Here is a 23,639-nt window from a genome sequence, read left to right on the forward strand (position 1 = left end):
ATAGAAGGACCTGAAGGGGACCTGTTGATTTTTATGGAAGCCACCTGTTTCTTAAGGAGCTGTCTCTTTTCATTCTTATTAGGTTTTGAGGTTTGTTCATTTGGTTATGCAGACTCTGTGAAGTACACAGTTATAGAATGAATGTGTGTGTATATGTGAACCATAAGTGCAAGTTATCCACACATGTAACTGGTGGTTCCTTATCCAACAAGATGAGATAGGCACTGCAGTGCCATAGTATAGTTTCTGTTCAATCAAATCCTCTCCTCTGCCTCCTGGGAATCTTACCAGTTAACCTTAATGTAACTGTGGCCAAACTTCAGAATGAATTCTATTCATGGCAAAGTGCTAGTTTGTATGGTTCTTTATGACTGCTGCAAGCCACAGAATTGTACATATGTCAGTTTCTGTTGAAAGTAAATGACAAGTACATATGTATTGTTTTTACCAGTTGAAGCTATTGTGTTTAAATTAAGGTGCAATCTGTTCAGTTAAATGTGTAAAGTTTATATATTTTTTCTTCAGTTTGGCATTGGATTGCACCATAAGATTTTTGTGCAAAGGTTACATGTTTAATAAGCAAATATTGATAAGAATTACTTTGGTCTTTTATGCTCAATTGACTAAAAAATCCACTTGTGTTTAATATATTGACAAAAGTGATATTTTCATGGGCACTCAGTTAACAGTTGCCTTCTTATCCAGTCAGTTGACAGAAATACAGGTTGAGCATCCATTATCTGAAGTCCTTTGGACCAAAAGTGTTTTTGAGTTTGGATTTTATTTTATTTTTGATTTTGGAATATTTCTATATACAAATGAGAGATCTTGGAGAAGGAACCCAACATGAACACTAAATCAATTTATGTTTCATGTGCACCTTATACACATAGTCTGAAAGTAGTTTAATACACAGTATTTTAAATAATTTTGTGCATGAAACAAAGTTTGTGTATACTGAACCAACAGAAAGCAAAGGCGCATTACTAACTCAGCTACCCATGTAGACAATTTTGATTTTTGGAGTATTTTGGTTTTCCAGGTAAGGGATACTCAACAAAATGTAATTTTGGATTTTCTGTTACTTTTTTGTTACTCCCCTTAACATTTAAGCATTACTTGAAATATTGTCCAAAAATGTTGGAACTAAAATATTCCCACCAAAAAACAAAACAAAAACAGAATGGTGTTGTGGTCCTTTTTCATGCTTATTTGTAAACTGGGTGATAATTGTATTATGCCTTGGAGTTACTTGTGGCATGACTTTTCTGAAGTACCTTTGTTAAAATTGACTGTCATATTCTTTAACACAGGAATAGGGAACTTGGTAACCTCCAGCTGTTTAGGACTGCAACTCCCATATTCCTGAGCCACTCATTATGCTGGTTATGTTATGAGTTGTAACTGAAACGAAGAGCACTAGGTAGCCTACCTCTATTTCTAATTTAACAGGAGCTTTATTTTCTGAAAAGTGTATATACTTTTAGCACCATTGGATTATTGAGTAGATGTTTACAAGGAAATTTCTTGCAATTTAAATTATCTCTCCTTAGCCAAATGTGTATTTAAGGATAACTTCTAAAAAAGAATATACTTACTGAATATATTCATGGATGTACTGGCCACACCTACATTAAAGAGCCCTTGGCTGCTACTTTGGGCCAGGGCAATTTGTGAACGGATGATTGTGACCAGGATGTTTAGATGCCAAAGTTTTTCAAGGAGTAGTCATAAATGTATACTAGATTGACCTTGGGCAAGTCACATGCTCTCAGTCTCAGAGGAAGGCAATGGCAAACTTGAATAAATCTTGCCAAAAACAAATCCAAGATAGGTCTGCCTTAGGGTCGCCATAAGTCAGAAATGACTTGAAGGTACACAATAACAAGATTCTCTCTACCAAAAAAGAAAAGAAAAAGAAAAGAAAAATGGTTTCTGGGGAGGTGCACCACCCAACTATTGAGCAATTCACAGTCATTCTGTTTTCACTTTTGTAGGTTTATATTCCATTCCGGTTCCTATGAAAATATCGGGATGGTCACTGTATTGGAGACTGACTGGATGCCCAAGCCCCAGTCTGAAAATGTCTTCATGTAGCTTTGTTAAAAAATTGGCAATCATGATGATGATGATGATGATGATTTATTTATAGCCCACCCAATCACAAGGAATCCGGGCGGGTTACAGCAATAAAAATACAGAGAATACAATAAAATAAAATACAATACAATAAGATAAAAGAGAGTGACATCTACTAATGGGAGTGTGGATGGGGAGCTAATCTCTCTCTAGATTTCTTATCAAGCCACATGGCATCACTTTGGATAGTGTTCTAACATGGCAGTATGCACATAGCTCTAGAAGTGGTTGCAGATAACCTACCTGTGCAATAGCTTTTTGCATGCACTGGGTTTCCTCATCTTGTACAAGATGGAGGAATAGACATCTGATTCGCCATATGTATGCCACCTGACTGAATCAGGTATTGATGTTCCATAACTATGTACTGATGTTGCATAAGTCTCAATATAACTATAGACTCAAATCTACCACCTCTCATAATAGCTCTCTGATTTTATTATACAGGGTATTTAGTGTGGCATAGTGGTTTGAGTGTTGGACTATGACTCTGGAGACCAGGGTTTGATTCCCAGCCCAGCCATGAAACTCACTGGGTGACCTTGGGCAGGTTGCATGCTCTCAGCCTCGGGAAGGCAATGGCAAACCTCTGAATAACGCTTGCCAAGAAACCATAAGTCAGAAATGACTTGAGAGCACACAACAACAAAAATTGACAGGATAACAAAGTTAATTATTCCTACTGTGGCTATAGTGGAAGAAGTTCCCAAACACTGCTATAGATCTCTGTACTATTAAACCAGAACTCTCTGTACATGTCATACCTTTGATTATTAATTTCTTTGAAAGATTTCACATGTGGATTGGGTGGTTCTTAATTGTGGATATTTTGCAGGCTCCCTAGGAGGAAGGAAATTTCATAATGCTAGCTTCACTGTAAGCCAAACAGTAAACCAAGTAAATGACTTCTAGTTGATTAATCATTGTGCTTTAAGCAGTTGAGACAGCAGTCCTAAATGTACTTTATAAAAAAATAAGCCCCATTGAAGACACTGGACTTCTGACTGAAGATGCATAGAATATTGAAAGATATTGAGACTATTGAGATAATGCTTTCATGTTAAAAAAATACTATTTGTAATATTTTCTTTCTAATTTCTGATTGCATAACAGAGCAGTTAAAAATGGCCTGAAAAATTAATAAGCACCTCCTTCACCTTTAGCTCTGAGTCTTCATCGATTAAAACAGACACTCCCTCCCTTACTTGCAATGATTAATCAATTAGAGCTTTAATGTGGCTGTAATTGTAATGACATTTTCTTGACATGGATGAGACAAGTAGTAGTTATGTTTATTAGCCTTTTAATGTGCTTGTTTGTGAGCTGTATGTGTTCGGTGAACAGACATGGTATAGCTTCAGGACTTGCTTCCCCACCCCCTTTTTATTTACTTTCTCTCCAGATTTAACATGCTAGTTTTACTTTGATGAGGCAGCAGTGTTAGTGGAATGCCTTCTGTTTAGTGTTTCCTTCCTCATGCATTGTGTATGAGGGTTGGGCCATATGTTGTATGAACATGTACTGTTGCTTACTCCTTTCCAGTTATGATTTTGCACTATATGTAGTTGTTTGTCTAAATAACCCTTTTGCTGTTATAATGTTAACAAGTGCATCTCAAAATAGTTTGCATTATAGAAACGTTCAGGCATTTGTTACGTAACAACAACATATCTACCCTGTCATAGTCTCTTTGCTATGGCAGTGTTCAGAATGTTGTACTTCTATAGCAAGGGCCAAATGTTATGGGAGCGACGCCTGTTGCAAACTGATATTTCCTCAGGGTATATTGCTTCTTTGGCCTTAGCACATGTCCCAGGAAAAAACAAACACGCTATATCATGGTGATGAAATGTCTATATAAACCAATGATTTCCAAACTTTGGTCCTCCAGGTGTTCTGAACTTCAGTTTTCATAATTCCTGACTGTTGGCCAAGGTGGCTGGGCCTTATGGGAGTCCAAAGCACCTGGAGGACCAAAGTTTAGGAATATCTGAACAGTGAGGGATCTTCTTATCCAGATCACAAGCAGCCAAACTTGTCCCCCCTTACAATTGTAGTATGTGTGGGCCTAATGATGTGGACAGTTCACGTCTTTCTCTTGTGCCTTTCTGTATATGTCAGGTCTCAGGAGCACAAACCATGGCTGTGGCTCATTGGGGTTGTAGTTTACAAACCTAGTGGAACTTAGGGGCTTCCTTTAGGAATACATCTGTAACAAACCAAGAAGCCATGAAAGAATCTGTGCATATTTGTATTAAGTAAAATGTATATACTGTACTTTTTTGTTGATCGTTCTATTTTTCTAATTATTTCCGCAGAATTTCTAACTGTTGTGATACAGTTATTCAGCTCCTGATGCTGACAGTAATTCCTGTTGCTTTTTCTTTCTCCCATTTCAGTGGAGTTTTTTTTTAAACTCTTGCATTTTGTCCCCCCCCCCCCCCCCTTTTAAATAAAACCCTTTGTCTGTTCTTGGTTTTTTAAATGTGAAATCTGTCTAGAGCCTCTGCTTAATAGAGCTATTTCTGCAAAGGACACTGTAAATATATCCTTTTTTCAGATGTAGTTTTTTGACTTGAGAAATCAATTTGTAAATATGTGAACCTGCATTAAAATTATTCCTTTTAATGGTTCAAATAAATTATGGTAGTTTCCTTTTGCTTTACTTGGTTGGTTTCATAAAATGTATTTCAGGTTGTTCTAGCACACTGGTACATGTAATTGATCTTCTGTGGAACAGTTCGCCATCTGGGAATGTGCTTTTGTTTTTTCATACGGTTGTGTTCCTTCATAATAATTTGTCCGTCTCCCCCAGTTTTCTTGTACAACCTACTACTGTGTGCTGCTGCACTCTAATGCAAGGGCTTGGAATTGCAGCAGGTCCTGGGGCCAATTTTCTGCCCTTGGATTTCTCCAAGGAGCTACATAGACTGACAGGAAGGTCTACTACCTTCCCCCAAAAGAGGAAGATAAGAAATTAGTTTCGTGTGTGTGTGTGTGTGTGGTTTTTTTTAAAACTTGGTTTAATGTTAAAAACTACTCTCTGTGTAGTGTTCTGTGGGTTTTCCGGGCTATGTGGCCACGTTCTGGAAGAAACTTCCTGACCTTTCACCTGCATCTGTGGCTGGCATCTTCAGATGGTGGGAGCAATGTGTGGTGGGTGGGTGTGTGCGCGCACACACACACACACACACTTGTGTGACCCTTGGTTAGGAGGAAGTGATTTCTATGTTAATTTTTGTGTTTCAGCAACAGACCAACACACAGATTTACATGGAAATCACTTCCTCCTAACCAAGGGTCACACAAATATATATATTTCCACACACTTCTATGCCACCACCCTCTGAAGATGTTTAAACAGGGTCTTGGCCTATTTTTGTAGATACCTGCTGCATACAGTGTTCCTCAGCCCAGAAAACCATCAACCATACAATTCAGAAGGGGGAGTTTGGTATCAGAACCACAGCTTACAGGAGCACCCATGGACACAGAATTATTCAGGCCATTGCCTTGAAATGAAAGGTACTGAGCAAGATCTGTATAGTTTATCTCATAGCAAAGAGGATACCAAGCAACTTATGTTTTTAAATGTTTATTTCATAAAAAGGAAAGAGAAACAGCACCCTTCCTAGACCCAATTTGTTGGAATCCAGTTACTTCTTGAAACACAAGAACACTGACACATGCTAGAGATACTAATGCTGGAGCATGTATTTATTGTCATGAATATATATTACACACACCTGTACACAGCAACTGAAATAATACAAACATTTTTTGCTGTAATTCAAATAGCCATGTATCAAGTCAGACCACAAACTCTTCCTGCATATGGGATGGGGGAAACTTTACATAAGGATCCACCAGGTGTCCATGGGACACAATTGCAATCAGTGCAGAGATTAAAAAAGAAAAGAAAAAAATACCTGATTTGGGTTATTTGTATTTAATGCAAAAGAGATCTTTGCCATTCAGCCCCTGCTGTTTATTAGTGAGAAATGTGATGTATCTGACATATTTCAAATGTAGCAAACAGGAAGTATGCTAGTTTCTATCTTTTCCTCCAGTCATTAACTTCTTTAGGGAGCGGTTTAGCATCTACTTAGAGATTCCTAAGGGAGCAGGACCTTGACATTGGAAATCACCTGGAAATAATTTTGAGGACTTTTGAGGCAAATCTGGAGTGAGTTTGGGAACACACAATTCACTCATAGACTCATAGAGTTGGAAGAGACCACAACGGCCATCCAGTCCAACCCTCTATGGGAATACCCAATCATTTCTCATATCTTTCTGCAGTCCAAGGTTATACCCTCACATGTCTCAGAGAGATTTGGTGACAGAGATGAGAATGCAACATTGGTTTATGAACAAAAGCTGAAAGTGGTGAGAAGAACTAGTGAATCGTGCTTCCAACCCTTGCATCCTAAGATACCGATTAGTCAAACATTTGATTTCAAGGCCTTTCCTATGTTAACAGCTCTTTGGGGCAAAAAGTTAGGTCTAGAGTAGTTCTTATTATTCAACCTCAGTTGATGGAAGGGACAAGGGAATTTTTCCCCCTCTGTCTTGCTATCACTAGTTTTGGAGGAAGTTTCCAAAAGAATATTGTACAGCCACCATAACCAGTCCAAGAGCAGATCTGGGACTGGCCAGAACTTCCCTGAATTGTCTTCCTCCTCTTTGTGCTCCAGCCACTGAAACTCTTCAGCTGGTATAGCCAAACAGGATACACACCTGAAATTTGGATGATCAACATGATGCCTAACAGAACCAAGGATTTATTTTTACGTATCATGGATTTACACAGCAGTCACAAACGTCTGAATCTAGATTTTAATAATGTGTGTGCTGTGGACCTATTGGGCTGTATGCCATTAACAGTACAATTTTCAATAGCTTCCCTGAAGCCAGCTTTAATTCTGTTGACTGAGTTGATTATCACTTCTGAATGTAGTTTCTCACAATTCCACAGTAATACCATTCTTCTCAATGGGAGACAAAGCATTATGGCAACAGCCCTTTAAGTAAAGAAGCCTCATTAAGATGAAGATAGCTGTCTGAACCTTAGGGACATACCATAGTTCTCCTGGCATCACACAGTCCAATTTCCTACTTTTGTCAACAGGAAACAAGCAAGAGAAATGATGGCCTGGCTTTAAAAAACAAAACAAAAACAGACTTGCTACTCTGCAATGCAATGCTGAGATCCCTGATTGATCGCGATCGTACATGTTGTATCTTCACCATCTTTAGTATAAAAGAAGTAGTTACATGGATAGAAATTAAAAGTGCTGCTTTGGGAGGCCAAAGGGCATAGGCATGCCCATTGAGAGTGTTCCTCCCTCCCTCCTTTGAACAGCAGATCTCTGACATAATAAACAGCAGCAGCTTTATAAAGTTGCCTGAGTTTCAGTAATGGCTTGTTATGTAGTATTGGAGAGTAGGGCCATTGCTTGAGACATAATAGACCAAACCATAGAGCTGGCTATTCTTTGAATATCAATTATGGCAGACTGTACATTTATGTACACAGCCAAATGGTACACGTAGTACATTTTGTCCACTATAGCTTATACATTTTAAGGGCTGAATAAGTGAGTAGCTTCTATAGTGTGCTATTAAAAACAAACAACAACAAAACATAGACCCGAGACTCACCATTTTGGAAGCGGAGATACTGAAGCAGTAAAAAATAAATGAGTGAGGGGGTATATAGCAGTCTGCCATGTCCTTGAGATGACAGTAAACAAACAAGCTTCATTTATATACCGCTTCACACTGCCTAAGCAGTGTCTAAGCAGTTTACAACTTTAAGCTAATTTGCCCCCAACAATCTGGGTACTCATTTTAGCGACCTCGGAAGGATGCAAGGCTGAGTCAAGCTTGAGCCCTTTTGCTGGTCTTGAACTCGCAACCTTATGGTTTTTAGTGAGTGGCTGCAGTACAGGCATTTAACCACTGCACCACCAGGGCACCAGTAGATGAAGGAGAACTTACAATCCAAGGATGGAGAACATGGGGCCCTCCAACCCCGCCCCCACAAGCTTCCATCAGCTTTAGCCAACATGCCCAATTTTGTGTGTGTGTGTGTGTGTTGGGGAGGGGGGAAAGAGTTGCAGTCCAAGCTTCAGAAGGTCACACATTTCCTTTACCTGTTACAAGCAGTTCCCTACAACCAACATCCCCAATTATGGCTGGAATCAATTTATTGCACATGGAAGTGGTAGATGGCAGGTGGAAGAAGCAGCATAAACAGAAAAGCTAATGGACAACCTGGACCCACCCACCTTCCCACCCACTTTCCATCACTAGCCTCTAAGTGATGAGTGATACAGAACTTGCAAAACAACAAAAGGTAATCCAAATTTATCAACATTGTGGTAACACTGTTTACATGAGCTAACATTGTACAAAATTGTAACAGAACTACAAAACAAGTGTATCGTGATGTCACTTGGGTCTTCGGCAATTGCAGTATGGAAAGTGGCTAAAGTTATACCAGTGGATCATTGCCATAATTATCGTATTCTTGCTTTTTACTGGTCCTTATGCAAGACCCAGTCATGTTGTTTGTGATAGTTATAAACATGGCATGAGCTAATCTAAGATGATGTACTCAGTATCACAGTATCATGCAAGGCAACTATAAAAATAAATTTCCCTAAAAAAAAGGAAAAAAAATTAACCTTGTTACTTTGTACATCATGGAACTGGGCCACAAACTTGTGGCAATTAACCAGCACTGGCTATCTCTTGAACTGCAGCTTGTGCCTTAGACCTACATCATAGGCAAGTCAAATAGCCAGACACCAAGTAGACTAACTTAACTAGGTGTCTGTGTGGCCCAAGAAAAATATCTCTACACATTTCACTGAGAGGACTATCACTAATTCCTTCTCCTCTCCTTAGGGTGGCTTTGGCACTTTGAACTGCCTTGATTGAAGGTACTCAAGTGGTGGCTGTACAAGACTACACTTTTCAAATGGGTGGAGCCCTTGCCACCAACCAAGAATTGAAGTATCACATGGATATCTAAAAACAACTTTTCATTTGCTTAAGATTCGTGCTTCACAACTGTCCAACGCTACATTCAACGCTTTCACAAGCTAAGTCTAAAATATCTGACACACATGCTGGAACCCACCTTCTATCACATCAAAGACAATAAGGGACATTGGCTCTATCCTCTTCATCTGTCTAGCATATGTTTAAGAACCTTCTCAAGGTCTAACACTAAACTGACTGCTACACTACTCTCTAGGAAACCAGCCTATTTCTAGCAGCCCTAAGGTCCTATGTGGTGCTGGTACTAAATATACACTAGGTAGCAGTCTTGAGATGGTTGTAAAGAAGACGGGGTTGTTAATTCCAGTGTTTTGCTCAGTAGTAAAACTGCTCAAACGTTTTCTGTGAGGCTGATTAAGTTCATGTGATTGCTACTCTATGAGCACGAACAGCCTGAGATAATCTTAATTCTTGATCTGATAACTGCTTTCTACAAAGCTGGGCAGCATTGAGGAGGATGCTGATAGTGCATGCAATCCTAATCCTTGGGAACATCACAAGAGAATCTAGAGAACATCATTAGTGCCCCCTTACTGCTTGGGCTGATGGTACAGCTGAGCCCTCCTGGTGGATGAAAAACCAATAAATCTTTCAATAGAACTGGGCCTTGTGTTATGTAAAACAGCGCAATATGTTGATGAAAAACATCCAAAATACCTTAAATTTTGAATGAAACATCACAAGTATATTAATTGTAGGTTCACCCTTTCATCTTGCGGTTCATGGCCATTGCGGCAAAAGAAGTATCTTGTGCAAGAGGACTCCATCCTATAAATTTTCACTGACACACATATTGCCTTGTTATCAATCCAGGAAGCTTCAAAAATGTCACCCATGGATGGGCTAAAAATGGAGATACCTTGACAAACTGAAATGAGGCGGCTTCCTTTGTCTCTTCTGTACTCAAAACAATGCTAAGAGTTTTAAAATTGTCCTACAGGATGAGTGACTGTGTCTGTCTAGCATTGGTTAGAAAAGCAATTGTTTTTGAAGGCAGTAACTAGTTAAGAATTTAAAAGTCGCTGGTATTTTGCTTTAGAAAATATACCACGTGGTGGTCATTTGGAAGGTGCTTCTACTTTTGTGTAACTTCTAGTTTGGGTAGAAATATTCCTGGGAAGCATTAACAAAAAAATTATTTCATTTCAGTATAATTCTTAGGCACATGTTAGAAAATTGCTGACCGTCATGAAAATATATCAGCACTTCTTGTAGAATCAATTCATATAAAAATGCAATTCAGAAGAGATTCTGCTACATATACAGAGGTGTGTATTCCTGCCTTACAAGTACCCCACCTTATGTGCATGGATGCACCATCCATACCTACTAGAGCCACAAACACATACACACAGCTATTCAAAATATGAACTTGGCAACTAACCTGAAATACTGCAGCAAAAAGAGGTTCATTCAGAGTGAACAGTAAGTAGTCATAAGAGTTTTCCTTTACTTTTGGCTCTAGTTCATTGGACGACACTGGATTATGATATTCTATGGCATCAGCATGTCATTCCTAGGAGCTTCTGATGCTAGAACTACAAGATTAGCCCACCTAGCCATATACAGCTAGAGAGTAGATTGATACAGTAAAAGTTTTCAGGTATCTATTTCTACTGTGGTTAATACTTTCTTGGTTGATAACATTCAGCAGACGGGGAAATTGTCAGGGATATGTCATCTGAATCAGCTGTCCTGGCCTGGTCATCTTGGCACTATGCTCACTTTTGCAGGGGTAGGAGGTCCTGATGAAGAGCGATAAATGTGGGTTGGAGAGGTTGGAGATAGTTTAACAGGACTCATGGGTTCTGATGTCTGAAGTTTCCACAGCAGCTCTTCATTAGTCCTACTCAGCCTCTTCTTTTCCTTGGTTTCCTTTTCAACATACTCCTGAAGATTAGCATTTTCTTCAGATAACTGTCTGGAGAAGAAAACAAGGCACCATCAGGTCTGGACTTTTTTGTAACAGTATGTTCCCATCATGTTGCTGCATCTACTTTGTAAGCAGTTTCTATCTGAAAACTTTTGACCAGCATGTTTTGGATTTCTGACCAGTTCATCCCCACCTCACCCCTTGTCTGCTTGCTACTATCTTCACCCAAGATAAAATACAGATATTTTCCCCACAAGAAATCAGTATGATGGCTGTTTAAAATAAATTTCTGATGTGACCTTCCAGATGCTGTTAGACTCTAACTTCTAGATCAGCCTTGCTTTGTGAGGTGAATAGTTAGGGATGGTGGGAGTAAAAATCCAACAGCATCTGGAAGGCAAGAGGTCCTATCTTACTCATATTTGGGCTGGTCCATCCATGCATGATCATCACTTGATCATTTTTGCATTTCTGTATTCTGATATGTATGAATAAGCCATTACTAACAAACCACTTCAGATAAAAAAAATTCATTGTAAATACCCTCTACAATGGCCAGAATTCACAATGACAAGAACTCACCTAGAATTATGCATTTGTGACTGATTCATACTCATAATCCTTATGCATCCACTAGTTTAGGAAATACTTAGGAACCATGAAAATCTCCCAGACCTATTTACTGGGCAGTATCTGCAGCAACAGATGGGGGTGTACTCTCCTGTCAATTGAGAAGCATCTGATTGAAGTTTCTCTTCCCCCGTACAAGAAATCTCTGCACAAGTGTGGATTGCAACAGGGGCCTTGCTTCTGACTGTCACACCAGAGATTGCTCATGGGAGGGGGTAAAAATGTCAGTCAGCTGCTTGTGGATCACTAGGGGAACAGACTCCTGTTATTCACAGTGGATGCTTTCTAGTAAATGGGGGCAGGAGTGCTGGGATAGGAGACACTCTGTAGCTAATGTAACTAAGATGGTTACATAGCTAAGTAAATGATAAGGAATTGTGACCAATGTTCTCCCCTTCACTAAAGTAACTTAACACATTTTAACTTCCCAACATCAACTGTAAAATATCTAGATGTAAAGTAACTTTGCAATGGGTGTGCACAAGTGAACCAAGCTCAAGCCATTGTCAAATGTAAGCCCAAGAGTGTATGTGCAGACTACCTTGTCATTTCTTAAAAGAGGGGCCACAGTTCAATTGTAGAGCACATGATTTGCATGCAAGCAATATCAAGGTTCAGTGTGTCTGTGTGTATGTGCCTTCAAGTCACCTGTTGAATTATGGTGACTCTATGAAAAAGGTGGCTTTGCCAGTTTCTTCCTCTGAAATAATAGCCTACAGCACCTGGTATTCCTTGGTGGTCTCCAATCCAAGTACTAACCAGGATCAGATGGGATCTGGGGCCCTTAGAGTATTTAGGCTTGCCTCAAATTTTAATATCTCTACTTTAAAAGGTCTCTGGAAGTACAGACTGTCAAGAGACCCTGGAGAGACCCTGCCAATGACAATAGATGTTTCTAGGATCAAGGAGCCAATGACACACACTTATAATGTTTAAAAGCCAGAAAGACCAATGTTCTAATGGCATAAGGAGGGATGCACAGAGTCCAGCACTTTTGCATCCAATGCAATATGCAGGCTCTACAGGGTGTTAAATGCCTCCTGGACAGCATTTGCTCTGTAGAAACAATCACCAAATGATCTGTTTTCTGAAGTGTGAGAACTGGAGTTATATGGTGAAGCTGCAGGCAATTGCAAGATGGCTTTCTAGCAAGGGTCTCATCTTTTGTTATTGTTTGGCAATACCAGCATGTGCCCAAAGACAATTTACTTTGATGAGCAGAAGCAAAATAGCAGCCTTTTCCTCCTGCATACAGGGGTCAGGGTTGTCTTTTTGCTGTGTCATCAGATGCTGATGCCAATAAAAGCTAAAGGACAGTTCAAGTTACAGTGGAGATGGCTTTTAAAGCCTGAGAAAGAGTCATAGAACACTATCTGGGTACTGGAAGGGAGCCAACAAATGCTCCTCAGTCATAGGGGTGGCTCTTTGGGAACCAGCTCTTGCTGAGACAGACAAGAGATTGAGTGGAGGCAGAGATGTAATCAGGATCCTCAGATATCACCAAGTTCAGCAATTGTGGCGGGCCAACAGTAAGCACAAGAGGAAACAAAGACTGCATTGACGTGATACTTCCTATTGGCAGATTTGCATCATTGGAGTGTGCATTTACCTACTACAGATATATGTATTTGCAGAACTGCATCTTTGGCTTATTATGCTATTCATGAGGGATTTATGAGCTAATATTTAGTTTGCTTTCCTCCTAAATTAATACACAGTATTTTCTAATTGGAGCATCAAGCAAAGTGAGTATTAGGTTATGAAAGCTCATGTCACAATGAATGTGTGCCCTCGCAAGATTCTGGGTGGTTTTTTGTTTTGTTTGTAACCACAACAGATTACCTTCCCATATAACCTATTTTGTTTCTCCCCACCTACATGGATTGTTCATGGTTATTTCTGCAATCTTATACAGACCACCATGGAATGTGTTGCAACAAACCAATATGAACATGCAGTAGATTTGCACAAGATTTTCACAGCAACAAAATGGTCAGAAGTACCCCTGGAATGAATGCAGAAGAAGTAAAGACAAAGTGAGAATGCCAAGATAAGCTAAGCTTAACCTCCACATTGATGTGGTACCCATGGTGGTCTTAAACATGGCATTCCTGTGCCCATATACAGTGTATCGTGCTCGTGTTTTGCAGGGAACTGTCCCTCTGCAAAGTGATATAGATTAAAACATAAAAACAAAAGGTTTCAGTTATTTCTACCCCAATACCCAGAGGTTTCCAGCATAGGTGTTGATGATGAACTGCTTGCAAAATAAACTTCAAGTCAGCACTGATCTGCAGTCAGAGTACTGTTGACAACTCCTAAGGAGGAAAGCTTTGTTTATGGAGGGCTCTATGTAAACAGCAGAAGATTAATACAAACACACCAAGACTTTACAGCACAACAGATGAGATCCTGTACTGTGGAGTGTTCAACCCCCCCAGATTCACCCAGGTCTTTCAATCGCTAATGGAGACCAGAGGATACATTCAGATGTCCTCATCACCAGATGAAGACCAATGTCATAATGTGTTGAGATCCGATCCTCTGGAAACCAGAATGGATGATGTAATCATTCTGCATCTGGTTATGGGGATACAGCCAGACACTTCTTGGATCCTTCCCACTCCACCAACTACTGAGTGTTTGTGGGTGGTGGAGGAAGGCTGCAGTGGCTTAACAGTGAGCCCAAGATGGGGAAGGAGGAAGAGAATACCAACCTCTACAATGACCCCCACCAAAGACATATGCAGGGGTATATTGGACTTATGCTGGTGCATGCCACTATCAGTATGCCAGCCTACATGTGCGCACTCCAAGTTAGTTCTATTGTGTTCAATGGAGTTTATCCCCAGAAAAGCATACAGATAATTGCCTCCTTAGCTGCTGCCTGAAGCACTTGGTGTACATTTTCATAAGAAACCTTACAATCCTGTAAGACAAAGATGAGAAACATGTTTTCCAGATAGTGCTGGATTGCTCAGCTAGGGCTGCTGGGTGTTTTGCTCCCAGGATCTTCTTCATCCCAGCTATATGGGAGACTAGTAATATTATTTACCAAAGGAAGTTGAACCCAATAAATTTAATTAAATTACTAGTTTAACTAAGCCCAAGTAAGAAATAAATGAGTCCATGGTGATCTTGCTTTGAATCAAACACTTCTCAGTTCAGTTTTCTTTAGCACAATCCTCTAAATATGAGATGCTGGACATTTTCATTCATCTTGCATATTTAAGTGAATTTAACACTTTTCACAGATTAAAATAAAGAAAGCTTTCAACATTTCAACACCCTTCTTGGCTCAAAAATGTGCTCCCAAATCTATATTTTAGAGGGAGATATGTATAAAAATGCATCTTTCAAGGGAAAATGCAAACCGAATCCAAACTGAAATTGTGAATTTTAATTAATTAATTAATTAATTAATTAATTTCTATGCTGCCTTTCTTTAAGAAGGACCCCAAGGCAGCTCGCAAACAAAAACACATTTAAAAATTCACATGAAATTCACATGAAAAGTTCACATGAAATGGACATGGATGTTTTGTCCATCCATGCTTCTTTGTAAGTATGCATATGAATTGCAGCCTGAGCTACTATTGTATACAAAGTCTCAGTGAGTTACAGGAATGCCATGTTCCTTTCAATGCTTTGTGTCTAAATAAAAATCACTATTTTGTAACTAACTATAACTCTCAGTGGTCATGTTGGCTGGGACATTATGGGAGTTATAGTTCAAAAAAGTAGCATTTCCAAGTTCTGATAAAAGGTATTAGTAATACAGCTAAGAAAAAGGTTTTAAGATAGCTCATATATGCTTGTAATTTGAAGCTTGGGACCAACTATTTAGACAGACCTGGTCACTACGGTATTCTGATCAATCCGGACTTTGAGCTCTTCATTTTGCTGTTGAAGCACCTGAATCTTTTCTTCCAATATTAAGTTCTTTTCAGCCTGCAGCAATAGAAGGGACAGTTAGATATTTACAGCGTAGGACAATTTTCTAAAAGGCCATCTCATCTATTTGTTCAAGCAGAAGTGTGTCCAGCCAGGAAAGGTCCTACCCTTAGAGTGACATGGCTGCTTCAGGTAGCAACTCTTGGGTGCCAAGCAGATCTTGGCAGGGAATTGTTAGTTTTTTAATTGATCACAATGCCATTTATAATACCAGGGAGAGGGAGAGATGTTTGTGCTACCTTCTCCCTCATGTGCCAGAATAACCTGGCTGGCCTTAGGTACTCTGTACATTGCTTTTAGAGGGTGGGTAGGCTGGAAATGACAGCGTTTGTTTTTCTGCCTCAATTGGTAACATGTGTTGACATCATCCTGTTGGACTACACAGATTTGAGGGTAGATCTCTTAATGGAGGAAATTAAGCCGCCTTTTTAATGGAAGACTGCCAATGTGGAAAGAATTTATGTGTAGATAGGTCTGGTTTTACAAAAGCCAAGTTGCTGCTTGTCTAAATTTGTTACAGTATGTAGAGAGGTCTTGTAGCATCTTTGAGACTTAACTGAAAGAAAGAAGTTGGCAGCACAAGCTTTCGTAGACTTCAGTCTACTTCCTCAGATCTGACGTCATGCTGCCACCTTCTTTCTTTCAGTTAGTCTCAAAGGTGCTACAAGACCTCTCTACATACATTCCCTATGTGTTCATTCTGGTGTAGCCAAAGTGGCACCATCTGTACATAAGAGGAAGATAGCAGCAAACAGTGAGGTGAGGGTGTGATTCCTAAGGTTAGCAGAAGTACAGAAAAACTATTTTACGGTGAAAAGCTTTAAAAAGGTAAGAAAATTCACAAACAGCCCAACATGTACGCCATGGCTGTAGAATGCTGACATCCATTTGGGAGAAAGGGTTGTAATGGAGTATCCTGAAAAGGGGCCTTGGACTGAGTGGTTTGTCCTTTTTATGCCAGGGCTCTGTCAGTTGTACAAGCTCTCAGGCCATTTCCAGGACAAAGTTAAACTCTTGGCTTTAACTTAAGCTTGGGATTGTAGTCCAACACATCCAGAAGATATTAGGTTAAGGAAAATATTGGTATCCTAGGATCTGCATCTAATATTTGTTGTTGTGTGCCTATAAGTTGTTTCCGACTTATGGCAACCCTAAGGAGAACCTATCATAGGGTTTTCTTGGCAAAGTCTTTCAGAAGGAGTTTGCTAGTGCCATTCTCTGAGGCTGAGAGAGAGTGACTTGCTCAAGGTCAGCTTGTGGATTTCCATGGTTAGGCCAGGATTTGAACCCTCAAATCATTACACCACGCTAAAACTACATCTAATATAGGGACATATTAGGATGAATACTTTTGTAAGTTTTCGCCCTGCTGCAGAGAAAAGAAATATTTCTGTGCAGCCCTCATCCAGTATTCAATACATCCAAAAATATTTGGAGAAATTATTCTGTGCAGAAATACACACAGTTTTCCTTCAGAAACATGGGCTTTTACAAAGAAAACACAATTACCAGGCAGTCACATAGGGATTTTTGTGTGTGTATGTGTGTAAGATGGACGGAGGGCCTTCCCCCTCCCCCACAAAAGAAAACACAATTTGCTGCCATCTTGCACACAAATACCACGTGGCTATCTAGAAACAGTAAATTTTTGTAAACAAAGTATTTGTGAATATTTTTGCACACAATCTATTTTTTATAAAGGAAGTGTGAATAGCACTGTATAATTTTTTCTGATTGGGTTTCCCATTTATCGAGAAGCACATTTTTCAACCAGGAAACCAATAACAGCAAATATGTCTCTCCATCTCTACTCTAATGTATACACAAACTATAATGTCAACTATTATGTCCTGCACCTTCCATGTTGTTTTATAAGCACAAACAAATAAACAAAAAGAACAAAAAAGAGAGCTCACCAGCTTTTCCAGCTCCATGATCCTCTTTTCCTGTTGATGAATGAGTTGATTCTTCATTTCTAAAACTTGCTTTAGGCTAATCATGTCTTCCTCTAAATGCTGGTACGGAGCCAGTGCAATCTAAGAGGAAGAAGAGTGATAAGACCCAGAAGTGATGGATTTACCTTCTAGGGAGGTAAATTAACACAATTAATTTTTGTTAATTGTGTTTCAATAAGCAAGAATGATTAATTTTAACCACCACCACCCCACTGTGAAAAAGTATCTGAAAAATGCAGTGTTCAAAGAGGACTATTGACACTTCAGAACTTACTGGCCAAAATGCTACATCAAGCAGGCAGAGTATAACACTTTTTCACACAGCCAAAAATAACAGGAACATAGTGGGATGCTTCTGTCACTATCGTGCAATTGCACAACAGTGACGGAGCATCCCGCTATGCTCCTGTCACTTTTGGTCATTGATAAAGTCCTCTGTCTTCCTTCTGCCATAGCAGCTGTCAATTCCTGGCAAGAATCATTTTTGTTGCTTACCTGTGGAGATGGGAGGGAGGTGGGAAGCAGTTTAGATGACCAAACTGGAAAAAAAAGGAGCTGATCTCAGCTTGGAGGTGGGAAGAAATGAGGATACACTCACAGATAGTGTGCATCCTCCTTCTCCTTCCCCTCAGGCCTCCGAGTGGTTATATCTCCATCATTTCAATTGCCTTGCCCTCTCCCTTCCCCACTTGTATGCAGCCACCATTACTGCCCCCTCTTTAAGGATAGGCAGCTGCCATGGGGGACGTTCTGAGTGGCATCCAAAAGGCAAGACAAATCCACCCAAAAGACATCCACGTGTATAAATCACCCTTACATGTGTGTGTATCACTAACAGAGTGCTGCAAATTAAATAAAGTAAAATAAAATAAAATAAAATAAAATAAAATAAAATGCTCATTTTTTAGCATAATAGCAAGCAGAATCATTGAATGATAGAATTATAGAATCATACAGTTGGAAGAGACTGCAAGGGCCATCCTGGCCAACCCCCTGCCATGCAGGAAATCTAAATCAAAGCATTCCCGACAGATGGCCATCCAGCTTCTGTTTAAAGACCTCCAAGGAAGGAGACTCCAAGAAACAGAGAATATCTTGTCTTCTGTTCAGATGATGCTAGCTTGAATCCTAGTAGTTAGTCCCAATTAAAATAAACCCATTTAATCAATTGTTATCTAGTGAATCAAAACATTTCTAAATCCCATTGACTGAACCATTTTTATGATTTTAGAACAAAGTAGGTCCCAAAGTGCAAAGATTCTCATCTCTCCAGGATTCTCCTTATCAGGGTTTCATTGACACACAGACCCCCCCCCCCTTTTAATTTTTGATCTATGATATGAATATTTTTGAATATTCTTTCCATCGCTACTCTTTACATCTATTCACTCCAGGAAAAAAGGGCTTAAACAAGTTTCTGGAAATGTTGAAGAAGAAGGAGTGCTCTTCTTCTGAAGTGCTGGTGGAGAAAGGATGGAGGAAGAAAACCAAGCCTGAGGCCTGCCATCAGCAACAGAACAATACACATGCAAATAGTTCCTGCATTCCCAGGCTCACACAGGACTATGTGGCCATGTTCTAGAAGAGTTTCTTCCTGACATTTCACCAGTATCTGTGACTGGCATCTTCAGAGAATGCTTGCTTGGAAAAAGCATTTTCTGAAGATGCCAGCCACAGATGCTGGCAAAATGTCAGGAAGAAATTCTTCTAGAACATGGCCACATAGCCTAAAAAACCCACAAAAAACTATGGATGCCAGCTATGAAAGCCTTCAACTTCACAAAACAAAGACCCATCTAGTCAATACTTTGAGACCTATCTAAACCCTGTCAGGACCTCAGGGAGAGGCATCCAGGGTCTCTGTGAACCAGATGGAAAACTGTAGCAAGACAGATTCGTCTTGTTGGATTTCCCTCCCAACAGAATTAAGTAGGTTCAAGCTTTAGAAACATTGATTAAAAAGGACAGAAGAATAAAATAATGCAAAGGCATAGATAATTCTGCAAGTATACTTAATTTGCTTTTCCTTCTTGAATAGTTTTGAGAGTTAGCTAGAAAAGTATCAGAACCTCTGTCACTTGCAAGCAATTTGAAGGGGAAAGCTTTATTTTACGCTTTACTTAATTTATGCTTTACTTTGGCAACTGACCAAATGAAGGTCGCTTCAAAAGGCTTTAGTTGTTTGACCACAGGATACTAAAGTAGTCTGAAATTGAAGATCTAAGTGGTCTGTAAATAATCATAAATAATACATTAGGGACAGAATTCTGCTGGCGTCACACATGGGGAAGCGTCCTTGGACCAGCAGTACTTTTTCTGGCTGCTGTACAATAGACCTATTCAGTTCATGCTTTTGTAAACAGAGTTCTATCACTCTAACCATTTCACAAGATCCTAATTCCTACTGTTAGTCTTAACTAAAATAAAACAATTTAATCAGTTGGATTTACTAATGTGTTGATTCATCACTCACCAACTGATTTAATAGAACTGTTCTAGGATTCCAGCCATGCATACTCCTAGATGGTACATAACTATTTACATGAAAAGAGATTCCACCTCAACATTAAGATGAACTTCCTTACAGTAAGAACTATTTGACAGTGGAACACACCCACCTGGAGTGTGGTGGAGTCTCCTTCTTTGGAGGTTTTTAAACAGAGGCTGGATGGCCATCTGTTCTGAGTGTTTTCACTGTGTATTCCTGTATGGCAGAGGATTGGACTGGATGGCCCTTGTGGTCTCTTCCAACTTTATGATTCTATGATTCTATTCATCAATGCTTCAATGTACCCTCCTTTTTCACTGGGATTGAAAAAACAGTGCACATTCTCCATTGCACAATGAAACAATTAGCAGACGCACGGACAGATGGACAATTGATTGCAAAATGCCAGTATTCAGCAGAAGGGTGGTGTATTGCAACCATTGCATAACTACATGAGTGTTGATTAATACTATGTAAGGATGATGTAGGACTTCATCCAAAGTCATCACAATAGAATTACCCCAAAATTATGAATGCTTATGATCTTGCCTAACAAAATGAAAACCAGCCAGAAGCCAAAGGGGAGAAAAGATTTTGTTTTAACATGTTATATTAAATTACATATGCAGTACACATATCTTGGTTACCTCTAGTTGTTCTTCAGTGTTTTTCTTTAACGCCTCTTCAAATCGTTTTGCCTTATCCTTTAGAGATTGGCTCTGAAAAGTGAGGGTGTCTACCTGGTCCTGTAATTAATATCGAGCACAAACAGAAGTTGCTTGTGATGCTTTCAACTTGACATAAGATAGCTCTTTGGATCAATAGCTCCATTTGAGAGCTTAAACATGATGGTTAAATGTACAAAGAAGTAGGGGTCAGATCTATGTTGTTTAGACCCAGCCTTATTGTCATGGCCATTGAGGCAACTCTGGTGGCTACATGACCAAACATCCCTTTTACTATCAAGTTGATATCCAAAGTCAACTAGGAGTGATGAAGGGTTGATCCATGGGATAGCTCCCCCTCCCCATGGGTTACACCATGGATCAACCACCCATCACTCCTTGTTGACCTTTGATATCAACTTGATTTTAAAAGGGATGTTTGGTCATGTAGCCACTGGAGGTGCCCCAATGCACAAATCCATTTCCTTTAGAGACACATCATAACAAGCAAGATTCTGAACAGCAGGGCTGCCCATCATGGCCCTTGGAATGCTGGTAAAGGAGTCTGAGGGGGAATGACTATAAAAAGAGAGGATTACCTGGTTAATTGTCAGGTGGTTAGTTGGGAGCTCTTGGTGTGCATTTGGTATAAGAGGGGAGGGATGGTTGTAAAGTGCTGAGAGAAGAGTTCAGGACAAATTGTTTACACTGACATTAAAAGAAGTAGCATTCAGGGGTAGCTGTGCTGGCCATTTAACAAATACAAACAAAAATCCATTAGTGATACCTTTGTTGGCCAACCAAAATGCACAATATGCTGGAATGGAGACATATTGGATTGCAAAAGAGGGGTCCCTGTTGAGATGCAAATGGACTTTTAAATTTCGTGGACTTTGAAAATCTCCCTCTTGCTGCATGGACAAAAGGAGGAGGAGCCTGCCTGCAAAAGATATCAACCCGATCAAAACATCTTTATGAGGTTTGACCACATAACAGCAATATTAAAATCTCTGCACTGGCGGCCAATTAGCTTCTGGGTGCAATACAAAGTGTTGGTTATTACCTTTAAAGCCCTAAATGGCTTGGGCCTGAGCTACTTGAGGGAACGCCTCTCCCTACACAATCCGCCCCGCACTCTCAGAATAACTGGGAAGAAATCACTAGACTACATAAATACCAGGCTAGTGAGCACTTCCCACAAAGCATTTTCTGCCATGGCCCCCAAGTTGTGGAATGATTTGCTGGAAGCGATCCGTCTTATTACCACCTTAGATGCTTTCAAGAAAGCACTGAAGACGGATCTCTTCCGGCGAGCCTACCCACCAAATCTGCTGTAAAATATCTCACGTCTGTTAGTACAGTGCACCTGCGTTATATGCGGGCGAGCTTTACAGGGACTTGAGCAAATGAATGGGGCTTGAGCATAGGTGGAATTCGCCTTATGCCGGGGGTGTGTGTGTCCGGAACGGATCCCCTGCATAAGGCACGGGCCCACTGTATTGTATGTTTTTACGGAGAGTCGACCAACTGTATTGTATTGATAGTAATGTATATTTTTATGCTATTTATTTGATATGTTTTTATTGTTGAAATTTGCTGACTGCTGTAATCCCGCCTTGATCCGCAGGAGGGACGGGAAATAGAAATAATACTAATACTTATTATTATTATTATTATTATGGACTGAAACAACATGCAGGCATCTGACTAACATCTCCAATTGTTTTTTTTCCCCCTGCTGTTAGATCTGTAACATCTTGCCTGAAGAAGAAGCCCATGGAGCTTCGAAACCTTGCAACAAGTATACTGTGCATTTCGGTTGGCCAATAAAGGTATCACTAAAACAAGTGATACCTGAAATAAGAACAGAACCATCTACATGGTTGATGTCTGAATCTGCTGGTATTCAATAAATGCAAACAAACTTATTTATTTATTTGGTTATTTAGTTATTCTCCCCAGAGGGACCCAAGGTGGCTCACAGACAAAACATTTCAAATCTCAGTAAAATACAGTAAAATTCAAAACTCAAATTAAAACATGTGTCTCTATCTAGTATTTAGTTAGGTCAAACACTAAAGCCAGGGAGTGGCTTAAAGATGGCAGGGCAGGATGAATGACAGGAGCCTCAGGGCAGGTGTCTATGTGAGCAACCCAGAGAAGGTATCTGTGACACAGACCATCATGATTTTTTCCCCATCTCAATAAAAAGTACTTACCTGCAGTGACAGACGCAACTTCTCAAAATTCTCTTCAAGTTCTTTTTTTTCCAGCTCATGAGCAGAATTCAATTCTAGACAAAGTTTAAAAAGAACAAAACTCAGTCTTGGCTTGGCATATGTTGAACTCGTTACCCATACTCCTCTAGGTGGCTGCCTCTATGCAACCTTTCTTTTCCCACTACTCAGTCTGACTTTGCTAAAGCTGTTTCATAGCTATTCCTTTTAACAGCTTGAAAGTAACAGGCCTCCTTGGTGTCCCACTGGTATGGAAAGTATAAAATGGGAGGACATGGAAGAGGACCTTCTCTGCAGTGGCATCCCAGATGTGGAATGACCTCCCCTTGGAGACCTGATTGGTGTCCACACTAGTATCATTTCAGTGCTGAGTAAAAACTAGGCTTTTTATTAAAGCCTCTGAGACTAATCTGTTGTTGCTACAGTATGTGCCTTCAAGTTGTTTCTGAGTTATGGTGACACTAAGGTGAACCTATCATGGGGTTTTCTTGACAAGTTTCTTTAGAGGGGGTTTGTCATTGCCATCCTCTGAGGATGAGAGTGTGTGACATGTCCAAGATCACCCAGTGGATTTATATGGCTGACCTGAAATTTGAACCCTGGTTTCCAGAGTCCCAGTCCAATTCT

At 39.9% G+C, this 23,639-nt stretch overlaps 1 protein-coding gene across 2 annotated transcripts in view; it reads right to left on the minus strand.

The window, feature by feature from the left end:
* Nucleotides 1-5,771: 5,771 nt before the first annotated feature.
* Nucleotides 5,772-23,639, minus strand: part of LOC149319899 (microtubule-associated tumor suppressor candidate 2-like) — a 440,967-nt gene continuing 423,099 nt past the window's right edge. The window contains exons 11-15 of one of the 2 annotated variants that reach the window (XM_089512562.1): nt 22,995-23,068; nt 20,758-20,856; nt 17,584-17,703; nt 15,567-15,664; nt 5,772-11,131 (exon numbers count right to left, since the gene is read on the minus strand). In XM_089512562.1, coding sequence (XP_089368688.1) covers nt 10,915-11,131; nt 15,567-15,664; nt 17,584-17,703; nt 20,758-20,856; nt 22,995-23,068 — 608 coding nt within the window. In that variant the 3' untranslated portion in view covers nt 5,772-10,914. Of the gene's footprint in view, nt 11,132-13,341; nt 14,032-15,566; nt 15,665-17,583; nt 17,704-20,757; nt 20,857-22,994; nt 23,069-23,639 lie in introns of those variants that run through there. The other variant, XM_089512563.1, reaches the window with a different exon arrangement.

Source organism: Sceloporus occidentalis, unplaced genomic scaffold, assembly GCF_023333645.1.
Source record: "Sceloporus occidentalis isolate IW3139 unplaced genomic scaffold, rSceOcc1.0.p SCAF_2, whole genome shotgun sequence".
NCBI classification, from domain to species: domain Eukaryota; kingdom Metazoa; phylum Chordata; class Lepidosauria; order Squamata; family Phrynosomatidae; genus Sceloporus; species Sceloporus occidentalis.